This window comes from Hemiscyllium ocellatum, chromosome 6, assembly GCF_020745735.1.
Source record: "Hemiscyllium ocellatum isolate sHemOce1 chromosome 6, sHemOce1.pat.X.cur, whole genome shotgun sequence".
Classification (NCBI taxonomy): Eukaryota; Metazoa; Chordata; class Chondrichthyes; order Orectolobiformes; family Hemiscylliidae; genus Hemiscyllium; species Hemiscyllium ocellatum.
In genome coordinates, this window is record NC_083406.1 from 27,866,208 (window position 1) to 27,889,842 (window position 23,635).

Here is a 23,635-nt window from a genome sequence, read left to right on the forward strand (position 1 = left end):
ATACAAATATCTCAGTAAGAGTTCCAGAAATAACTTCCCGAACTTCCCACAGAGTTCTAGGGGACACCTGATCCTGGGGATTTATCCACTTTTATGTGTTTTAAGGCAAACAGCACTTCCTCCTCTGTAATATGAACATTTTTCAAGATGTCACAATCTATTTCCTACCATTCTATATCTTCCGTGTCCTTTTCCACAGTAAACACGATGCAAAATACTTTAGTATCTTCCCCATCTCCTGCAGCTCTACACAAAAGCTGCTTTGCTGATCTTTGAGGGGCTGAAAATGTGTTGCTGGAAAAGCACAGCAGGTCAGGCAGCATCCAAGGAACAGGAGATTCAACATTTCGGGCTTAAGCCCTTCTTCCTTCTCCAGCATCTGCAGACCTCATTTTCTCCTCTGATCTTTGAGGGGCCCTATTCTCTTCCTAGTTATCCTTTTGTCCTTAATGTGTTTGTAAAAACCCTATGGATTCTCCGTAACTCTATTTGCCAAAGGTATCTCCTGTCCCCTGTTTGCCCTCCTGATATCCGTCTAACATATAATACACCTATGCCTTCATACTCTTCTAAGGATTCACTCGATCTATCCTGTCTATACCTGATATATGTTTTCTTCTTTTTCTTAACCAAACCCTCAACTTCTCTAGTCATCCAGCATTCCCTATACCTACTAGCCTCTCCTTTCACCCAAACAGGAATATACTGTCTCTGGATTCTCATTATCTCATTTCTCAAGTCTTCCCATTTTCCAGCCATCCCTTTACCTGCCAACATCTGCCCCCAGTCGCTTTTGAAAGTTCTCGTCTAATACAGTCAAAATTAGCCTTTCTCCAATTTAGAATGTCAACTTTTAAATCTGGTCTATCCTTTACCATCATTATTTTAAAACAAATAGATTTATGGTCGCTGGCCCCAAAGTGTTCCCCCACTGACACCTCAATCACCTGCCCTGCCTTATTTTCTAAGAGGTCAAGTTTTGCATCTTCTCTAGTAGGTACAGCCACATATTGAATTTGAACATTTTCTTGTACGCACTTAACAAATAACTGAGATCTCCTTACAAATTTATTTCTCAATTTCCCGCTGACTATTAGGGGGTCTATAATACAATCCCAATAAGGTGATCATCCCTTTCTTATTTCTCAGTTCCACCCAAATAACTTTCCTGGATGTGTTTCTGGGAATATCCTCCCCTCAGCACAGCTGTAATGCTATCCCTTATCAAAAATACCACCCAATCCCCCTCCCTCCCCTCTTTTGCACCCCCCTACCCCCTCCCCTGCCTCCCTTTTTGTTCTTCCTGTTGCATTTGTATCCTGGAACATTAAGCTGCCAGTCCTGTCCATCTCTGAGCCATATTTCTATAATTGCTATGATATCCCAGCCCCATGATCCTAACCAAGCCCTGAGTTCATCTGCCTTCCCTATTCGGCCTCTTGCATTGAAATAAATGCAGTTTAATTTATCAGCGCTGCCTTGTTCTCTGCTTTGACCATGCCTGTCCTGATTGTTTGACTCACTTCTTTTCTCAACTGTACCAGTCTCAGATTGATCTCTACCCTCAGTATCTCCCTGGGTCACATCCCCTCTCATCTTACTAGTTTAAATCCTCCCAAGTAGCACTCTCAAATCTCCCTGCCGGTTTATTAGTCCTCTTCCAATTCAGGTGCAATCTGTCCTTTGTGTACACGTTACTTCTACCTCAGAGGAAATTCCAATGATCCAAAAATGTGAATCCTTCTCCCATACACCAGCTCCTCAGCCATGCACTCATCTGCTCTACCCTCCTCTTCCTACCCTTACTAGCTCATAGCACTGGGAGTAATCTAGATATTACTACTCTCGAGCACCTCCTTTTTAAATTCCTGCATAAGTCTCTATATTGTTCATTCATGATCTCATCCTTTTCCCTTCCTATGTTGTTGCCTCCAATGTGTACATTCACCTCCTGCTGGACCCTCTCCCTCTTGAGAACATTCTGTACCCTCTCTGAAACATCCTGGATCCTGGCACCAGGAAGGCAACATACCATTCTGATTTTTCGCTGCTGGCCACAGAAATGTCTGTCTGTGCCTCTGACTAGAGAGTCCCCAACACAATCAATGTCTTGGAACCTGACATACCCCTCATTACAATAACAATACAAATAACAAAGCTGTTCGTGCTCCATTCCCCTGAGAATCCATCACCACCTACATTTTCAAAAACAGCATACTTGTTTGAAGTGGCGATAGCCACTGAAGACTCCTATACTACCTGCCTACCTCTCTTACCTTTCCTGGAGTTCTGGACTGTGTCTGCAACTTTTCTCCCGTACTATAACTGCCAACCATCACACCCCCTTGCTCTTGAAAATTCCTCATGCCTCTAACTGTTGCTCCAACCGATCCATTCGGTCTGATAGGATTCATAACCAATGGCATTTATTGCAGATATAATCCTCCGAAACACGTAAACTCTCCCTGAACTCCCACATCCGATAAGAGGAGCATATCATTCTACTAAGGGCCATTTTTGCTTCTTTCAGTCTGCAGACCCAGAAAATAGCACCATCTTCTTCCTCTACAAAACACTGCTCCAGGCTAATTTAATATTTATAGCTTATATTTTTAAATTTAATCAAGAGACATATCTCAATAAAACATATAATCAAGAAAGAACCCACTCTACTCACAACTGCAGATTTACAGCAAAGGCCCAAGGCCACACTTAAAACTATTCACTTATCTGTCTGTGTTGTGACCTCTCCCAAACAGGTTCCTCCGATGTCCAGGGATACATGAATTCAACAGCAAAGACAGTAACTGTGCAGCTTCACTGCTATGTCAGGGAGCAGTATGGGTTTCTTTCTCTCTCTCTCTCCTGCACATTGTAAGAAGAATTATGGTCAACAATTTAAAACTCTGAATTAATCTTTTTTTTCAGGTAGAGTTTCTGTTCAGGTTACAAACAATGACATTTAATGACAGAAATATGTTTTTTTACTTTTTGAGTATTTTTAATTGTGGACTGAAATGAGAAAAAAAATTGGCTTTAAGTACAGCTCTATGACTTTGATTTTTGCATTGTTTGATAGCAAGGGACATCATACACATCTTGAACAGTGTTTGCACATCTGTGGCTTGCAACAGTGGTTGTAGATGAACTGGACCTGAAGGGTTATGTACAAATGGAGCTTTGGTTAACAGCAGGAGCCGGTTAGATTGTTGACCAGTGACCAATTACCAATGAAAAGGGTCTTCTGCCTGCAGAAAACAAGTATTTGTCTGATGTCAACTTGGGTCTAAAAGATGGTAAATTATTTACTTTTTAAAATCTTTATCTTTTATAATAACTCGGTAACTGGGGCTTGATTTACAGCACAGTCTCAATGAGACGTGACGTTATTAACTTGTTGAGAAATAAATGGGTGACCAGTTATCCCAGTTTTTCCTTAAATGTTCTGCTGATCTGAATTTCAGAAAGTTCAAATATACTTTTTGACTCATTTTTGTCAAACAAACTGCACTGGGAGTAATCCGTGAAGTTTCATCCTTCTTCCTGCAAACACCCTTTGCATCCCACAGCAAGGCAAATGAATTATCACCATCTCTTTGCCGATAACTCCACTTATGATTATATCTTTTGAACAATTTACCATATCTATTATATGACCTTCAGCCATTCCTTCCACAGGCTCCTGCCAGTGGTTAAGTACATTTCAATCATCACAAACCACAACTTTCCATGGCTTTCCAATGTCCGAGTTTTAACTTTTAAAAAGCTGGTCAGCTTAAATATAAAACAACAGCAATTTTCACTTGTATAGCAGCATCGATTTACAAAAAGATCGCAGTTTCACAGTGCAGAATCAGAAAAGGAAAACTAGTTAGTGATGCTTGGCAAATTTACATACTACAATGTAAACATTTGCACACAAAACTGGTTGAGATAACAATATTTTCCTTGGGGCAGGAAAAATATATTTTTAGATAGTCTTATCTAATTTAAACACAAAATTTGGACTTTGCAGTGCAGATATTTTTAAAAAGTTACATTTTCATACACATTTTAAATTAGATATAAGCTAGTACCTTCACGATGAATACTTGGGTTGCTGTCCTGATTTTTCCTTTTCTCATTTGTCTAGAGAGCCTTTAGGCTAAGTAAATTTCAATCTGTTTCAAAATGTTGGATATTAAAAGCAGACACTTTCTCTGGTCAGTGTTGTCTTACTTTTCAATATCTGTATTACAAAGGGACAGGAGCGAGAGGGGTTAGTGAGAGGAGCTATTTCTTACAGTTCTTCATATTCAGCTGACAGTAAGAATTAGAGTACCAGGCTGTAGAGATACAACTTTAACTTTTCCTCAATGATGCCTACTTTTGTGAAAACTATTTTTTGAGTTCATTGAGACAGATTACTAAAATTTAATGGATGCAGGCAAAGTATTTTACTGTCTCCACAGTGAATTTAGTTTAAATCCTATACAACAGTGGGATGGAATAATAAAGGACCCTAGCACACAAATTGCTCTGGATTTAAAATCTTTTATTAAAAACGGGTGCCAGGAAGCATGCACAGAAAGGCAGAAGTTACATGGAAGTGGGCCTCCAACCCCAGCAGTCAACATTAGCAGTTACCCTTCACTTGAGAAAATACTTTAAAGAAATTTGTCTTCCCTGTTTTCATATCCTGTCAGCTAATTGTTTATTTCCTTATCCAATCTTTAAAAATGGCGACATAGGAGGAAATTTATATCCAACTCAGTACTCAGGTTGAGTCTGCCAATGTATCACCTATTTTATAATCCATCCAATTTTACAAACATACATATCAGCGAGGCACAGTAATAGGCCACCTGCCATGTTGGAAGTTGAACCCATCTTCAGAGAACATTGGCTTGGGGTTCTAGATCAATAGTCTAGTGACACCTCTGCCTCCAAAGCCTGCTTGGTCATCAATAATATTTGTGCACAATTCAATTATGACCTCAAATTTCACATTCCTACCTACCCCTGAAAACCTTTGGACTTAACTATTTATTAAGCTCAACCAAATTTAATATCAAGTACAATAGTAGAATCAACAATGCACCCCAAAATGTATCCAGTGGATGAGGTTAAAATTACAAGCATAGTTTAGTCTCAACTACGTAGGTGTGACCAAACAAGCAGCTGTCAAGGTAAAGCAAAACGAGAGAGAAAAAAATGTGGAGCTAGGAGATGCAGAAATACTTCCAGCTCCATCGCATTCCTGAGATGAATTTGCTTTTGGTAAATTGACAAGCTAACTCTGGAAGTAGGTCAGAAATGGTGAACTTGATGCAATTGTTAAAATTGGGTCTGATCTTCAACTTTGGATACATCTTGAGTTTCTTGGTTTAAGCACATACAAATTTAAAAATATACACCAAGTATGTATAAATAAGAAAAAGGTTATTTTAGGTGTAGAACCTTTAGTTTTGTAATGCGTAGCAGAAACTGTACTAATGTTGCAATGGTGAAGGCCATTTTGCTTTGAAATCTGACATGGTTATATTTAGCTGAAGCATCAATGCACCTAACATACAGATTATACCAGAAATCAAACAACTTAAATGAAAAGGTTTGTTTATTGAGTTACTGTAATTTTTATCACTGATAAAAAAAATCACATTAAGCTTGGAAAATAACTTTAAACAAGAAGAAATTAGGTTACAAAATTGACACACACAAAGGGCAGAGTATGTTTGTACAAAAGCAGTATAAAATCTATGCGATGTTCACAAACCATAATTCTCGAGTGAATTTGTTAATAGCATTCTACAGGGAAAACAAAATCTGCTGAATCAGCCAAAAATTTGGATTCAGTAAGATTTGATAATCTGGCTTTGCTGAGTTGAAACAGTTATAACAATTGTAAGTAATAATATTAATTTGCAAATGTGATTTATGAACTAATTGGATTATTTGAACATTTTTAATTTTCAGATAGTGATTAACTGTATAGTTGGCAGTACTTTATAATTCTAAGAGGAAAAGAACAAAGCATATTTAAATAACATTCACAATACCATGTTGATGTATGAATAAAATATTAGGAGGGGTCATTCCACATTGAGATGAAGTATATTTTGCTAACAAATACAAAAGCCACGTAAAGAAATGTTAATTACAATGTAATAATTACAGTCAAACTTAAAATAGTCATTTTCAGACACATAATCCAAGTTAAATTGTACTGTGTGTGGTTTAGTAACCAGCCTCCAGCAAGTGGTCAGTGCTTTTCAGATAGCTCCTTTTTAACTCAAATGTATAATATGCAAATCAATTTTAAATAGCGATTAACAGATTCATTGCGATCCTATGTAGCAAGAATTTGCATATCAACATCAACAGACTCATCCACAACATTCCATTTTTATGTTCTGTGGTACAAAATGATTTGTATTTGTTTTTGTTTGTTCCATACATTTTTCATCTCAATGATTTTCAGTGCGACCTGATACAGGTACCAAGATGGGATTCTCTGTCACAAAGGTGATGTCAACCAGTCATATTCTCGGCAGCCTAAGGAGAAACAACATCCAAATTAGTTACAGAACAGACTTGTTACTTTTCTAGTACAATAAATGTGAATTTTTTTGTGTAGTTTTAGTTTTGATAGCCTCTTGGCTTATAAGTACAAGTACATACTAAGAAGTGCTCAATACTGCATTTAAGTTGGTCAAATGTATGACTACAAAATTTAAATTAAGATATCAGGGATTGGTCAGTAGTCATAAAAAAGGATGTTTCTACAGCAGGTAAAACAAATAAATTTTAGTCACATTACCATTCATGTAATTTCTGGGTAGAAATGTGTTTGTTCAGGAGCTAGAATTAGTCAAAACATGATTTATGCAAACTAATTTGCCTAAATCAAAGTAGTGTAAAATATTGCAATTCTTTATGTTCTTCTTAAAAAAAAAAGTTACCCATGAAAACACATTTCACTGGGGAAAAAGTTATTCCTTTCAGAAAATAACCTTCTTTCCCTGTTACAGTGATCAGACACTAGGAATATAGTACAATGCATTCGTTTTGTGCCCCAGCTCCTTTTGTTAGATATTCTCACACCATGATTTTACATTTGGGTTCAGAGCCATTGAAAATACAATGTGCCGTTAACTTGATGTTTGCCAAAATGTGGCATATTGAGCACAGCAGGAAGGGACATTGAATTATCAGACACAGCAGTTCAACGTTTTGAACCGGTGTCTGTATCCTACAGAAGCTCCATCCTAAATCTATTACATGGCTATTTCAAGGCATGGTAATCATCATTGGATTGACACTCTGCTCTTACTTGTGTATGTTAGAAACCAGCTCTGTACCTTGCTGGTACTTCAGATCTTGATTCCTTCAGAAACGTGGAGCATACCTGAAATACAACTATTCATTTATAGCGCAAATAGTCAGAGGAAGTCAAACTATGACCCTTTTTTACAACAGTAGATGCCATATTCTGGTAAGTTTAAAATGTTCCATGATTGTTGAGAATTATTCATTAATCATGGTTGGCACACCTTTGTTTAGTGTGAACCCTGAGCTCAACCCTCATCCTTCCCAACAGTGATCAATGTCCTCACCACTTTCATCCGTGGCAGTGATGTCACACTACCAAAACTCTGCCTCATTCTCCACTACTCTAGATTCCTCTAGCATTAACCAGACAGGAATCAGGGATTCCAGAACGCAAGTCAGGACAGCCTGGCACAAAGTGGGATAAACCCTATCTGCCTCCAGTAGGGAGAGTGAGGATGAACACTGAACATGATCAAGGGGTGCTGAGCATGGTTATGGAAAGATTGAACCTTGCCGTGGGTATCGTAGAGTGCTTTAGCTCTTTAGTTGATTTACTGAGAGTTACAATGATAGACATTTATAGTCAGGGCAAACTGCCAAAATTTGCATTGTTCTGGTTAATTACCAAGCAGAAACTGACAACTGGAAATTTAAACCTCCCATGTAAATACCACAAATGTGTGCTTGTTGTGTCTTCCTCAGGATCCTGAGGGACATTAACATCAGAAAAGACTCTTCTTCTATCAGCAATGTGGTCATATGCCATAAAATCATGAATCCTACTGGCAGTGTAAACAATTTTTCTTGGTTACTCCATCAAAACCATTCATAATTTGAAGACATCTAAATCTCCCCTCACCTTCACTTTATAAATTTACAAAGATATTACATCTACTGCATTGGCCTTATCTGTACTTTGAATTTTTTTTGGAAGGCGTAATAAAGAGGCCATTCAAGCACGACTTTCCATTCTGAAATTCATGCTGACTATTCTTTATTTCATTTCTACATTTAAGTACCAGTTAATTCCTTTCTCAGCACATTGCTCTCAGTGTCAATTGTTGTTCAACCACGTAGATCTTCTATCTCAAAATCTGGTTGCAATTCATTCTTAGGAAACTCAACTTACAGGTCTATGAATTGCATGTGTAGTGCAATATTTCACTGCAAAGATATGATTGATTAGATTTTCTACAATGTGAAAACAGATCATTTGGCCCAACAAGTCCACACCGATCCTCCAAAGAGTAACTCACCCAAACCCTGCATTTACCCCTTACCTAACACTACGGGCAATTTAGCATGGCCAATTCACCTGACCTGCACATCTTTGGACTGTGGGAGGAAACCGGAGCACCCAAAAGAAACCCACGCAAACACAAGGGGAAGAATGTGCAAACTCCACACAGACAGTAACCGTGAGGCAACAGTGCGAACCACTGAGCCACTGTGCAGCCCGAAACTCAACACATTGCTTTTCTTCTAATCACATTTTTATTGTTGTATTCACTCAAAAAGATTCCTGAAGAAGGGCTTATTCCCAAAACGTCAATTCTCCTGTTCCTTTGATGCTGCCTGACCTGCTGTGCTTTTCCAGCAACACATTTTTCAGCTTCACTCAAAATGCATCTATTATAAACAATCTTTTTCCTCAAATACAAAACAGGAATTAAGAGCTTACTTGTTTAGATTAGATTAGACTAGACTTAGTGTGGAAACAGGCCCTGCGGGCCAACAAGTCCACACCGACCCGCCGAAGCGCAACCCACCCATACCCCTACATTTACCCCTACCTAACACTACGGGCAATTTAGCATGGCCAATTCACCTGACCCGCACATCTTTGGACTGTGGGAGGAAACCGGAGCACCCGGAGGAAACCCACACAGACACGGGGAGAATGTGCAAACTCCACACAGTCAGTCGCCTGAGTTGGGAATTGAACCCGGGTCTCAGGCGCTGTGAGGCAGCAGTGCTAACCACTGTGCCACCACTTCCAACTATATCAAGTTTGATAAGTAAACGGTGACATTGTCACTTGTATAAAACAAAAAGCCTAATGCCAAACTAACAGATTCATTCAATCGAATCATCTGCAGGGCTTCTGCTACTTTATTGATTAATCTTTCTATCACAGGGTTTATATCCATTAACCATCATACATAATTATTTTGTTGCAACAAACAGGTTCGCCAGGTATAACCGTCAGTCCTCTATAAGGATGGAAACAGTTCTAAAATATGTCAGAAAGCTGACACAGGTGTTAAGGATCAAAACACTTTTTTCCACTGAACAATTCTGCAATTGCATCAAATTTTATTGCACATCAATCTTTCTTACTTTGAGTGAATCAGTAGCCTTTCGCAGTTCCTTAATAACTGAAGCCAGAGCCTCAGGATTGATCCCTTGTTCACAAAGTCGGACACAAATTGAGAGAGACTCCATATCAAGACCAGTATTCAGCAATCTTGAGATTTCAAGAAGAACTGAAAGAAACAGATAATAATTGATAACACAATAGCAACAAGTATGAGCCATTTGCATTGGCATGTACCTTTTAATCTCAAGGTATCCGAAAAGTTCTTTAAAACCAATGAAGTTGCAATAAAGGCTAGGAAATGCAGAAAGCAATTTACATACGAAAAAGTTCCAACATAATAATCAGATAATGGTTTTGGAGTGAATACTGGACAGGTTATCAATGAAAATATCTCAGACCTCTTCTTCACATTTACTCCATGGGAACTTTATAGTCACCAGACAGGCCTCAATATAACAGTTATCCTCGATTTTATGTTCGAATCTCTGGAGAGGGACTTTGCAATCATGCCTCCAACTGAGGCACAACTGTCACTTATATACTAGCAGCTTACTTTGTTATAGTACTGTTTGCTTCAGCTCTGCAGACATCTGTATTTCAAAACTCATTACAGTCACTCTGAAGACCTTTTGCTGCACTTCAAATCAAAACACTACTGCATTAACTAGGAAAATTCCCAAATACATCAACATTACTTTACACTCTCTATGTGAAGCAACTGACAGAAATGTCAAGTTTGAACTTTCATGAATAGTAGCTCATAATTGGAAGAGTGAACAAAGGGGGTGTTCATACTCAGTCACTGACAAATCAACTTGATGAAATAATGTGACAATTTTAAAATAACTGCAAGTTACTTAAATGTGCAAGATAATTACAGACTAAATTGCTTATGCATGTGAAGGATTACTGGGAAATTCCCTTCAGGAAGTAATTTAAGACAAAAAAATTATAACTCTGTAATAGTAACTTGGCTAATATATACATTAGCCAAGCATGAGAAATTTGCTTGCTTTGATAAAATGAGCAGACTTTTCTCTCTGAATAAAATAATTTCCTAAAACATTCACAGGCCTCAAGCATTTCATTGAAATTATTCACTAACCCCTCAGGTGATGATGTTACAAACAGATCAATAAGTACACTAATCTCCTCCTCTGGTCCACTTAAGAAATGGTTAGTTCACACACCTTACCACACAATAAAGGTTCATTATCCTATCCTAAAGGGGAAAAAGACAGGAGGAAAACACTGCTTTTTATAACATGCATTCTGGATATTTGCCTTTTATCAACAGTTATTATATTGAAAAGAAGCAGTTCCCAGGCCAGGGATGACAATAATGTTAATGATCAAAGTATAAATAGTGAAGCATCTCCTTCTTTACTACTCCAGTTTCAGATGATTTGCTTAGCATTCAGGGAGGAAGAGACAGAATGACAGAGTATCTTATGGGGCTGCTCAATTCTGAAATAGGGAACTGACCAGAAAACTTAAATGAACAACTACCTGGCTCTGTTATTTGCCAATGAATATGCCTACCAAGTTTGAGAATGTTGTTTCCATTGAACATAGTTGGATCCCATTCTCACAGTAACTTGCAGAGATATCACTAACTGCCTGAACTTAAACTGCTTGACTTCTATCTGCTCTCTGGTATTTCTCTATCATAAGGAGGCAAGTTACATCATGAATGTAAAGAAAGGGATAAAAAGAAAAGACTTCTGGCTGCTTCTTTTAAAAACAGCAACAAGGTTCAAGGGCTCTTCTGCACTGGCCAGCTCCGGTCTCCTTTACTTATTCATCAACATAGCTACAGATGAAGGCATAAGAGTTATCTAATGACCCAACAGGAATCAACAAGACACTGCCTACTTGGCTTTCTCTCAATGGTCTCAGGACTATTAGCTGCTGCAAGACCCTTATACAAAAGTGGGAATACTGCCAAATGAACTTTATTGTCTGTGCCTGTGAAGCAGACATCCCAAACATCAAAACATTTCTAAAATGCCCTCTATTAGCAGCCATGCCACCCTGAAGATCTTCAATTCTCCAGCCCAGCCAGCATAGAGGAAGAAAAATGGAGTGACATGACAGGATAATCCCACTTTCCACATCTGCAAATAATCCCATTTCTCTCTCAACATGGGACCTTAATAACACAATTAATATGTACATCAGCCTATCATTTGGTTGGTACCATTATTCAAGGATGTGCGATAAGGATAAACCAGGAAACTACAGGATAGTGTAGCAGGGAACTGAGTGGAAAAAATTCTGAGGGACAGATTTAAACTCCATTTTGGAAAGACAAGGAGTAATCAAGGATTATCAACATGGTTTTGCAGGGCAGGGGTTCATGTTGATTGAGCTTTTCCAAGGGGGTGACAAGGTGTAGAGTTGAAGATAGCCAAGTTGGTGGTCTACATGGACTTCATCAAGGTTTTTGACAAGGTGCCACATTAAGACTGGTCTAGAAAGTAAGAGCTCATGCAACCCATGGCAATTTGGCAAATTGGAGCCAACACTAGGTCAGTGGAAGTTGGGAGCCAGTGATACCTGTGTCCATTGATGCACCACAACATTTGTTGCTGCTTGAAGTGTACATCAATGATCAAGATAGGAGTGTAGTAGATATGATCATTAAGTTTGAAAATGACATGAAAATTGTTGGTGTGCTAAATAGCAAGCAGGCAAGTCTTAGAATAAAAGAAAATACAAACAGACTGATCACACAGGCAGAATATTAGAAATGGAATTTCATACTAAAAGGTATGAGGTGAAGTACTTGGGAGGACTAACAAGAGAAGGGAATTCACAATGAATGTAAGGACAGAGGATCAGAGGGACTTGATCTATCCTTGATAGCATTAAGAAATGAGATATTTGCTTATGATTAGGTGTACAAAGTGTTAGTTAAACCACATTGTGCGCAGTTCCAGTCACTGCACTAGAGGGAGGGTGCACAGAAGATTTATCAGGCTTTGCTTGAACTGGAACACTTCAGCTACAAAGTGAGACTAAATATGACCATAACACACAGGAGCAGAAATTAGGCCAAGAGGTTTACAGGAGATTCAAGTAAAGCGTCTTCACCTACAGGGTAAAGGATATTTCAAATTCACAGCCTAAAAGGATATCAGGGCAGGAATTTTCACAACCTTTAAAAAGTATTGAGGTGAACAGTTGAAACTCCACAGCATACGAGCTACGGGTCAAGTGCTGAAAAATGGAATGAGAGTAGATAGATGTTGATCATCAGTCAGGACATGGACTTCTAGGCCTCTTTTCATGCTCTAAAACTGACTGAAATGCAGTCAATCTGGAGAAAGGTGATTCAATAAAGCTCCAATTTAATTAAGACTGGTCATTTAAATTTTAAAAACTTTAAAATATTTGAATGCTTCAGATATTTGAAGGAACAGCCAAAAGTGGAAGTTTACAACTTCTGTTAAAAACAAAATACTTTTGAAATTATAATAAATTTCAGTTGAGAACTAAAAATGTATAACAATTTAAAGTCCTTTAATACAAAGTTCGTGGGAGGAGTGACTATTAAAACTTAAAATGAAAAATGTGGGGTGTTACTATGCACATGAATTAGAAATAGATATGTTCAATATGTAGTTGTATACAAAATGTAACAAGCAGATTTTACCAAATGCAGGAGAAATTTTAGATTCATTAACCTTTACATACATATAATTCAGTATGACATTTATATAAGAAATGCTTACAGCAAATGAGATTCCAGAGTCATAATGACTTGCTGTAAGCCACATTCCCTATACTGTATTAAAACATTAACTTCAGTTGCGTGATAGAGAGAATCAAATACTAGCAGCCCTGAGTTAATTTAATTTGGGTGTAAAGCAATTTGAGCCATGTTTTATGAAACTAGTTGGCTTGTCATAACATTGACTTGGAGGATATGTTGGCCTTTAATGATGGTAGAAGGATCCTACGTAATACATGTATTATACAAGGTAAATACAAGAACAATTATAGGATTAAACATATAAACAGATGTTATTGCTTTCCAAAGTCAAGTTTAAAAACAGTGATCAAGATCCTCTGGCCTCTGGATACTTGTTAACCAGAAATACCTGAAAGTCGCACTATGGGACATCTCCAAGTCCCAAAATACAGACAATGTTGCAATTGCTCAGGAAGTTTACACCTCCTGGCACAATTAACTAGCTCTGGAACGACTGGGGGAAAAAAAAAGTGACTAGGAGCCAGTAAAGACTGCACATACTGGAGGTCAGAGTCAACAGATGTGAAGCTCAAAGTGCACAGCAAATCAGACAGTATCAGAGGATCAGGAAAGTCATGTTTCTGGTAAAATCCCTTCATCCTGATGTAGGGGTTTCAGCCCAAATCATTGACTTCCTTTCTCTTTGGATGCTGTCCGACCTGCTGTACTCTTCCAGCTTCACACTCATTAGAAAAAGTCAGTCTCAAAGATTTGCAGAGTTCCAATTTGCTTAATTTATCCAGACATCAGTCAGTGGTACTTTGAGCAGATGGGAAATTTTGTACTTTAGGGAACAAAATGTTTGCTCCTTTATACATTTTTTTAAGCGCAAATTAACTGACAGGTGAAGACTGAAGTGTAACTACCTTAAAATAAAAACACCAGTCCACCAATTTAAAAATTGTTCCTTTTACAATCATAGAATCCCTACTGTGTGCAAGCAGGCCATTTGGTCCTTTGAGTCCACACCAACCCCTCCAAAGTCCATCCCACCCAGATCCAGCTCCCTACCCTTTCCCTGTAAGCCAAATGCTTTATTGAAGTCCAAGTGCAGTACGTGCATTACCCTCAACTATACAGCTGGTCAGTTCTTTGAAAAAGTCAAACAAGCAGATCAATTATGACCTTCTCTCAATAAAACTGTATTAACTAACTTGATTAGCTGCTGCCTATTCATATCTAATTTAATTATTTGCTCAATATTGCTTCCAATAGTTTCCCACCACTGGTTAGACCGACTGGTCTGTGGAATTCAGGTTTATCTCCTGATCCTTATTGAATACGGTACACATTGGCTGTCTACCAATTCTTTGGCACCTCCCCGGTGGCTAAGGAGGATTTGAAAAGTTACTGCTTGGCATTTCCTCCGTTGCCTCACTCAACAGTCTGGGCGGCACGGTGGCACAGTGGTTAGCACTGCTGCCTCACAGCACCTGAAGACCCGGGTTCAATTCCCGACTCAGGCGACTGTGTGGAGTTTGCACGTTCTCCCCGTGTCTGCGTGGGTTTCCTCCGGGTGCTCCGGTTTCCTCCCACAGTCCAAAGATGTGCGGGTCAGGTGAATTGGCCATGCTAAATTGCCCGTAGTGTTAGGTAAGGGGTAATGTAGGGGTATGGGTGGGTTTCGCTTCGGCGGGTCGGTGTGGACTTGTTGGGCCGAAGGGCCTGTTTCCACACTGTAAGTCTAATCAAAAAAAAATTACATTTCATCTTGCATTATAGATTTAAGTACTTTTACGATCAGACTAAAGTGCTCAGAACCTCCCTTGCGTCTGTGTTAACTTTTTAATTAATGTCACAGTCCTTCTCCCTGATTTCTATACCCACATAATCACTCACACTAGTGAACACCAATACAAGGTATTCATTTCGAACCGAATCTACATCCTCTGGCTCCTTGCACAAATTACCACTACGATCCTTAATTGGCCATAGTTTCCCTAATTATCTTAAAAGTCTTGTAAAATAAGAAAGGATTTTCCTGCCATTGTTCTTTTTGTTTTTCTGATTTTCTTTTCTAGTTTCCCCTTGCACATTCTTGAGTCCTCGGTATTTGCTACAAAGCTCCTTTTATCTCTATTCAATTCTATATATTCCTTGATATTCAAGGTTCAAAAACACAAAAGTTGATGAAAGCACTGCATGTTCTAAACTAGACAGATAATAGCGAATGACAATACTTCAGGAGAGAAGGCAATTTGATACAGAGTTTCATTCAGAGGTCAGAATTAAACATTGTGAAATTAATTTCACAAAGGAACAGCCATGAATGTTATCGCTCAGTGTCTTGTTTATACAGATTCGCTGATGTTAAGACAAATGTTCTTCATTATCTTATCTTCCCTGCACACCATTTTCTAGTATGCAGCAAATGTGTTCTATAATTCAAAATTACATTTTAGTTTAAATGTTTAAGGACAACATTTAAGGCTATAAACTTTCTCATTCCTTCCTTTTGTCATTTCATGACAACGACATAGCTTATACAAGAATAATTAGTCCATTTGGTCAATTTGTATTCTTGGTAAATCAAGTGCCTCCTCTGGCGATTCATTGTTCGGAGGAACAGAGTCTGAAAGATACTGGATTTTAACATGGGAGTTCGAGCATGGAGGTACAGGAGTGGGAAAGGGATGATTAACCAAATTCCTCTTTGGCTTAGGGGAAAAGAAATGTACGGTCCATTGCATGCATAAGTGGATGACAATGTATAGTCCTTGGTCTCATCCTAGGAATATCAGTACATCCCACACGATCCATCCACACAGTGACCATAGCTAGCAAGTAACACTCTATTCACATGAATTGGACAACGGTCAATCTTCCCTCGTCTTGACCCGTTTTGTTGATAAGACCTGTGTCGTCCGAAATGTCCTTTGAGAAATCATCGATGTAGGTTCAAAATTGCGGGCCAATGACTGAACAAGCACCTCCTTCTTTCGCAAGGTGGAAATCCAGCACTTGCCAATTCTGAAGTGTCATCATCAGTGTCTCCTGTAACTCGTTGTTCACTAGCTTCAGAGCGTGGGCAGTTGAGTTGGCAAGTTTTTCAATGTCATATGCAAGGTCACTTATCTGATCTAGGGCCATCTCAACACCCCAGCCAGGAATAAGACCTCCCAGCAACCTGGACCACCAGATTTGTTGATGAAAGAAGTTGTGTAAGTCCAGTTTTGTTTTTCCTCTACTTTTTGATCAGAACTGATTCGCATGTTGGTGGGCGTTCCATTCATCATCTACTTTAGGTATTTCATGGTGGAGGGTAAAAAATGGTAAGGTGTATACTAGGGCAAAACGTCTGTACCAGTCATTGGGTATAAATATGGGCAGGCCTTGTTTTCGCATAGCCAGTGGAGGCTAAAAGGATTTCCAAGGGCGCATTTCTGTGAATGAATGACCAGTCCACTCAGAGCGAGAGCTGAATCTTGTAAACAGTGGGTGCTACCACTTGAGCCAAGGCCTCATGATCCAGTGGTAGGGATGCTACCACTGCACCACAAGAGCCCCAGTTCCTTAGGGTAGGAAATTTATGTATTTTCTAATCAATCTGTTCAGAGATGTTATAGCACAATTCCATAGCAGGTAGGAGTTGAACCAAAGCCTCCTGGCTCAGACGTAGAGACACTGCCACTGTCTCACAAAAGCCTATTTTTCTAATCAATCTGGTTAGAGATGTTAGTACACACTTCTGGAGTAGGTGGGACTTGAATCTGGGCCCCTCAGTCCAGGAAAAGGGACACTACCACTGTGTCACAAGAGTCCCAGCTCCTCAGGGTAATTATTTTTGTATTTTCCTAATCAGAAGTGTTATTGTACATTTCCGGAGCAAGTAGGACCTGAACTCAAGCCTCCTGACTCAGAAGTAGGGACACAGTGTACGCGTTTAGACAGAGCTCAAAGGAAGGAGATTTGTTCCCACCCAGGATCAAACTGTGAGAGGCGAACCTGATAACCACTACATGATCAAAACTGTGCCAGGTCCTCAGGGTAGTTTGCCAAGCTAAGCCAAACTACATTCAGCTGCTTTATCAATCACCTTTTCATTCAGAGACATTGCTGGTGACTGTGAGATCTGTTTAATTCACAATTGCACAGACAATTAAGTACATACATGCAGCAAGACCAAGACAACAATCAGGCTAGTGCTGACAAATGTTAAGTAACGTTCACACCACAAGTGCCCCAACAATCTTCAGAATCTATTTCTCCCATCCCATATTCAATTACATTACGATCATCATAGAAGGCACGACTGTTACCATTTCAGTAAAAACATAACATTTTAAAAAGTGCTGAAATTCTGAACTGCAGAAAGAACGGAGTTTTCAATTTTTATTGTAACTAACTACACATCAAGGCAGATCAAACAATAATTACGAGGTAATTAATTAATGTATAGAATTAAATTTAAAAAAGGTATTTTAGTATCTCATAACTGTGTTCTCTGTTCAAAGGCAGGTCCTTCACTAACAGCAGCTGTCCCATAGTTTGAAGCTAAATGGGATTTTTTTCATTTGCTCACAACTTTTTTCACTGTAATAATCCAGGGCAGATATTCTCTTCTTTGCTCTTTTCCCTGAAAATCTTCCAAGTCTGATTCTTAAATGCGTCCAGTCTCTAACTTTTCCTAACTATGTTGAAGATTAGATTACTTACAGTGTGGAAACAGGCCCTTTGGCCCAACAAGTCCACACCGACCCGCAACCCACCCATACCCCTACATTTATCCCTAACCTAACACTACGGGCAATTTAGCATGGCCAATTCACCTGACCCGCACATCTTTGGACTGTGGGAGGAAACCAGAGCACCCGGAGGAAACCCACGCAGACACGGGGAGAACGTGCAAACTCCACATAGTCAGTCGCCTGAGTCGGGAATTGAACCCGGGTCTCAGGCGCTGTGAGGCAGCAGTGCTAACCACTGTGCCACCGTGCCGCCCACTGTGCCACCGTGCCGCCCAAGAATTCACTCTGTTCAGCACTACATTTCTTATTCATGTCCAGGTGTTTTTTCTCCCACAATTTATTCCAAACCCATGCTTCAAAGCTATTTAGCAAGTTGATTTTCTTCTGCAAGTTCTGAATCTCTCATATGTACAAAATAATGCTCCAAACCAAACTCCCAACAATCACTCAGTTATGTATTACATTTTCTGATTAGCAAATCACTTTTATCAAATGTGGCCTCTTTCATTGCCATCCTTGTTCTAATTTCTTTGTTGCACCTTCCATGTACAGATATGGGAAATAGGAAGCCTTTAGAAAGGAGATAGTGAGAGTCCATAGACATATCCCTGTTAGGGTGAAAGGAAAGGCTGGTGGATGCAGGGAATGCTGGATGATTAGAAAAACTGAGGGTTTGGTTAAGAAAAAGAAGGAAACATATGTCAGGTACAGACAGGATAAATCAAATGATTCCTTCGAACAGTATCAAGGCACTAGGAGTATACTTAAGAGGGAAATCAGGATGGCAAAAAGGGGATGTGAGATAGTTTTGGCAAAAAGGGTTCAGGAGAATCCAAAGGGTTTTTACAAATCCATTAAGGACAAAAGGGTAACGAGGGAGAGACAACAGGGCCCCTCAAAGATCAGCAAGGCGACATTCATGTGGAACCACAGGAGATGGGGGGGGAAAGATACTAAACAAGTATTTTGCATCAGTGTTTCCTGTGGACAATGACATGGAAGATATAGAATGTAGGAAAATAGATGGTGAGATCTTGAAAAATGTCCATATTACAGAGGAGCAAGTGTTGGATGTCTTGAAATGCATAAAGGTGGATAAATCTCCAGGACCTGATCAGGTGTACCCTAGAACTCTGCAGGAAGCTAGGGAAGTGATTGCTGGGCCCCTTGCTGAGATATTTATATCATCGATAGTCACAGGTGAGGTGCTGGAAGACTGGAGGTTGACTAACATGGTACTACTATTTAAGAAAGGTGTAAGGATTAGCCAGGGAACTATAGATCAGTGAGCCTGACATCAGTGGTGAGCAAGATGCTGGAGGGAAAGGCAAGAACTGATTAGGGGTAGTCAACATTGCTTTGTGCATGGGAAATAATGTCTCATAAACTTGACTGTTACTTCTTCATTAAAAAAAACAAAAAAAGAGGACTGATGAGGGCAGAGCAGGAAATGTAATCTATATGGACTTCATTAAGGCGTTCGACAAGGTTCCCCATGGGAGACTGGTTAGCAAGGTTAGATCTCATGGAATACAGGGAGAACTAGTCATTTGGATAAAGAACTAACAAAGGCAGAAGAGAGGGTGGTGGTGGAGGGTTGTCTTTCAGACTAGAAGCCTGCCATCAATGGGGTGCCACAAGGATCAGTGCTGCATCCACTACTTTTTGTCAATTATATAAATGATTTGGATGCAAACATAGGAGGTATAGTTAGTAAGTTTGCAGATGACACCAAAACTGGAGGTGTAGTGGACAGCGAGAAAGGTTACCTCAGATTACCATGGGATCTTGATCAGATGGGCCAAAGTGCTGAGGAGTGGCAGATGGAGTTTAATTTAGATAAATATGAGGTGCTGCATTTTGGGAAAGCAAATCAGAGCAGGACTTATACACTTAATGGCAATGTCCGAGGGAGTGTTGCTGAACAAAGAGACCTTGGAGTGCACTTCACTCACTCGTCTACTGTATTCACTGTTCACCATGTGGGTTTCCTCTACAATGGGAAGAAGAAATACAGATTGGGTAACCACTTTGCAGAACACTTATTTGTATAAAAATGACAAGTTTCGATTGCCTGCAACCTTGGCCAACATTTATATCTCAGGCTTGCTGCAATGCTCCAGCGAAGCTCAATGTAAACTGAAAGAACAGAATCTTATTTTCCGCTTGGGGACGCTGGAGCTTTCAGGATTCAATATAGAGTTCAATAGTTGTAGGGCCTGAGCACCTTCTTCCATGACCTTTACCCATCCCCACACCCAGGCCCTAACATCACAAGGACTTCTATGACAACCAACCCATTGTCAACTACTAGTGGTCCCCTTTGGCAACTGACTCTCCCAGGCTGACCATTAGCCATTCCTCAGTTACACCCAACTGCTGTTTTCTCTCGCTCTCTCTGAGCTCCATCTCCACCTACCCTTACTCCCATTGCCTAACCACCTCACCTTCATCAGATATGCCAACCTTTAACTCAGTCCAATTAATTCTGAAAATGAGTCACCAGATGGGAAACATTATCTCTGCTTTCGTCCACAGATGCTGCCAGACCTGCTGAGTTTCTCCAGCAGCTTCTGTTTCAGACTTCCAACTTCCTTGTTTCTTTATAAACATCAAAACATGTCCAGATAGTTGTAAGGTACGAAGTGGAAAACGTATAAATAAAGGCTCATATTGAATCAGATCATATTGATGGAATCATATATAAAGAAGACTTGTTCAGCTTGGGACAGCACAGTGGTTAGCACTGCTGCCTATGCCCAACCAGGGACCCAGTATCAATTCCACCCTCAGGCACCTGTCTGTGCGGAGTTTGCACATTCTCCAAATGCCTGTATGTATTCCTTCCAGGTGCTCTGGTTTCCTCCCACAGTCCAAAGGTGTGCAAGTTAGGCAGGTTGGCCAAGCTAAATTGACCCGTGTCCAGGAACATACAGGGATTGGGGTGGGAAAACTCTTTGCAGGGTCGATGTGGACCCGATGGGCTGAATCGCTTGCTTCCATACTGTAGGAGACAATGAGAGGCATAAATTGCATGGGCCTATATTTTTGAACATGCCTAGGTCTTTTCCCCTAGGGTGGGGGAGTCCAGAACGAGAAGGTGTAGATTTAAGATGAGTGGGAAAAGACTTAAAAAAAGAACTAAGGGGCAACTTTTTAACACAAAGGTAGCATGTGTATGGAATGAACTGCCAGAGGAAGTAGTGGAGGCTGGTACAATTACAACGTTTAAAAGGCATCTGGATGGGTATATGAAAAGAAAGGGTTTAGAGGGATATGGGCCAAGTGCTGCCAAATCAGACTAGATTAATTTTCACTGTGCCTCTGAACACGTGACAATAAATTCAATATCTGGTCAACACAGATGAGTTGGACCAAAGAGTCTGTTTCCGTGCAGTAAATCTCTGACTCTAAATTAGGTGACAGGTACTGTTCATGCTGAGATGGCTTTGTCCAGAAACACAAAAATGGAAGAAATAGGAGCAGTAGGTCATTCCACAGCCCACACCACGTGAATGAAAGCAAGAGAAATTCAGTCCTTTGGAGTTAAATTTGCCATTTAGTGAGGCCATCGCTTCTCCTTCATCACAACTCCTACACTATCCCTTTATCCCTGGATGTTACTTTTAAATCTGGAAACCTATCAATCTTGAAAATACCTTATGACTGGTGTGTGTGTGTGAGGAGTGAGAGAGAAGAATGAGGTTGAGAATTACAGAGATTTGCCATGCTCCGCGCGAAGAGGTCCCTTCTCATCTCACTCCTGAAAGGTTTGCCCCTCATTCTGAGGCTGTGACCTGCAGTTTTAGGCATTGGCCGGGGGAGAAGCATCACTGCTGCAGAATCCTTTCCACGTGTTTGAACGGAGATCACCACTTCTCGTCTCCGAGGAAAACATGTCTCCACCGCATCTGCTCCCAGGAGGACCAGTTCCAACACCGCACAGCCCAGATGGCCTCCTTCTTCAAGGACCGCAGATTCCCCCCAGACGTGATCGACGATGTCCTCCACCGCATCTCCTCCACTTCCCGCTCCTCCACCCTTGAGCCCCGCTCCTCCAACCGCCACCAAGACAGAACCCCACTGGTTCTCACCTACCACCCCACCAACCTCCGCATACAACGTATCATCCGCCGCCATTTCCGCCACCTCCAAACGGACCCCACCACCAAGGATATATTTCCCTCCCCTCCCCTATCAGCGTTCCGCAAGGACCACTCCCTTCGTGACTCCCTCGTCAGATCCACACCCCCCACCAACCCAACCTCCACCCCCGGCACCTTCCCCTGCAACCGCAGGAAATGTAAAACTTGCGCCCACACCTCCACACTCACTTCCCTCCAAGGCCCCAAGGGATCCTTCCATATCTGCCACAAGTTCACCTGTACCTCCACACACATCATCTATTGCATCCGCTGCACCCGATGTGGCCTCCTCTATATTGGGGAGGCAGGCCGCTTACTTGCGGAATGCTTCAGAGAACACCTCTGGGACGCCCGGACCAACCAACCCAATCACCCCGTGGCTCAACACTTTAACTCTCCCTCCCACTCCACCGAGGACATGCAGGTCCTTGGACTCCTCCACCGGCAGAACATAACAACACGACGGCTGGAGGAGGAGCGCCTCATCTTCCACCTGGGAACCCTCCAACCACAAGGTATGAACTCAGATTTCTCCAGCTTCCTCATTTCCCCTCCCCCCACCTTGTCTCAGTCGGTTCCCTCAACTCAGCACCGCCCTCCTAACCTGCAATCCTCTTCCTGACCTCTCCGCCCCCACCCCACTCCGGCCTATCACCCTCACCTTGATCTCCTTCCACCTATCCCACCTCCATCGCCCCTCCCCCTAGTCCCTCCTCCCTACCTTTTATCTTAGCCTGCTTGGCTCTCTCTCTTATTCCTGATGAAGGGCTTATGCTCGAAACGTCGAATTCTCTATTCCTGAGATGCTGCCTGGCCTGCTGTGCTTTGACCAGCAACACATTTGCAGCTGTGATCTTCAGCATCTGCAGACCTCATTTTTTACTCAACGTCTCGGTACCCTCCGTCTCCCAGCCAGGAATTTAGTGCGGTGAAGTCGCAATAGACTTCCTTAAAGGCAAGAAAGATCGGTAGGAGGATCAGAACTGCTCCGGGTGCTAGCCCAGGCGACTTCAGCCACTCGGTTCTCTCACAGACTCACCGTCCATGGTCTCCCTCACCGCGTTCAGATTAGCGGCGTTCGCCATTGCTCCACCTTTCACCCGGAACCACAGCCACCCAGTCCCCGCCCATTACATGTTCGCACCTCAAAATAAAATTATATAAGTCGCCATAGCGGGCGGGAAACTGCGGCTACAAGTCGATTGAAGTAGCCGGTCAGTGTCCAGCCGATAGAAACTTAGGCATCTTGTTGTCTCTCTGAGGGCTTTCCTCATGGGTCAAAGCGGCCGTTTAGAATCCCAGCGGCCGTTTGAATCTGATTGGTTGATGCTGGTCTCCACCGGCCGATTAGCTGCCGGTTCGTCGCGCGAGAAGACATTTCGATTGGCTAACGCCAAGAGCGACCGATGATTGG

General features: G+C 41.0%; 1 protein-coding gene across 1 annotated transcript; it reads right to left on the bottom strand.

The window, feature by feature from the left end:
- Window positions 1-5,662: 5,662 nt before the first annotated feature.
- mzt1 (mitotic spindle organizing protein 1) lies at window positions 5,663-23,505 on the bottom strand. The gene is made up of 3 exons (XM_060826521.1): window positions 23,261-23,505; window positions 9,652-9,797; window positions 5,663-6,534 (listed from the first exon to the last, which is right to left on the bottom strand). The coding sequence occupies exons 1-3, from the start codon at window positions 23,304-23,306 to the stop codon at window positions 6,511-6,513; spliced, it is 216 nt and encodes a 71-aa protein (XP_060682504.1). The 5' UTR covers window positions 23,307-23,505; the 3' UTR covers window positions 5,663-6,510.
- Between the last annotated feature and the right edge of the window lie 130 nt (window positions 23,506-23,635).

Coding starts and splice junctions, on each gene's coding strand:
- mzt1 (XM_060826521.1), bottom strand. CDS start 23,306: ATGGCGAACGCCGCTAATCTGAACGCGGTGAGGGAGACCATGGACG. Junction 9,798..23,260: donor GGTGAGGGAGACCATGGACG/GTGAGTCTGTGA, acceptor TGTTTCTTTCAG/TTCTTCTTGAAATCTCAAGA. Junction 6,535..9,651: donor AGGCTACTGATTCACTCAAA/GTAAGAAAGATT, acceptor GTTTCTCCTTAG/GCTGCCGAGAATATGACTGG.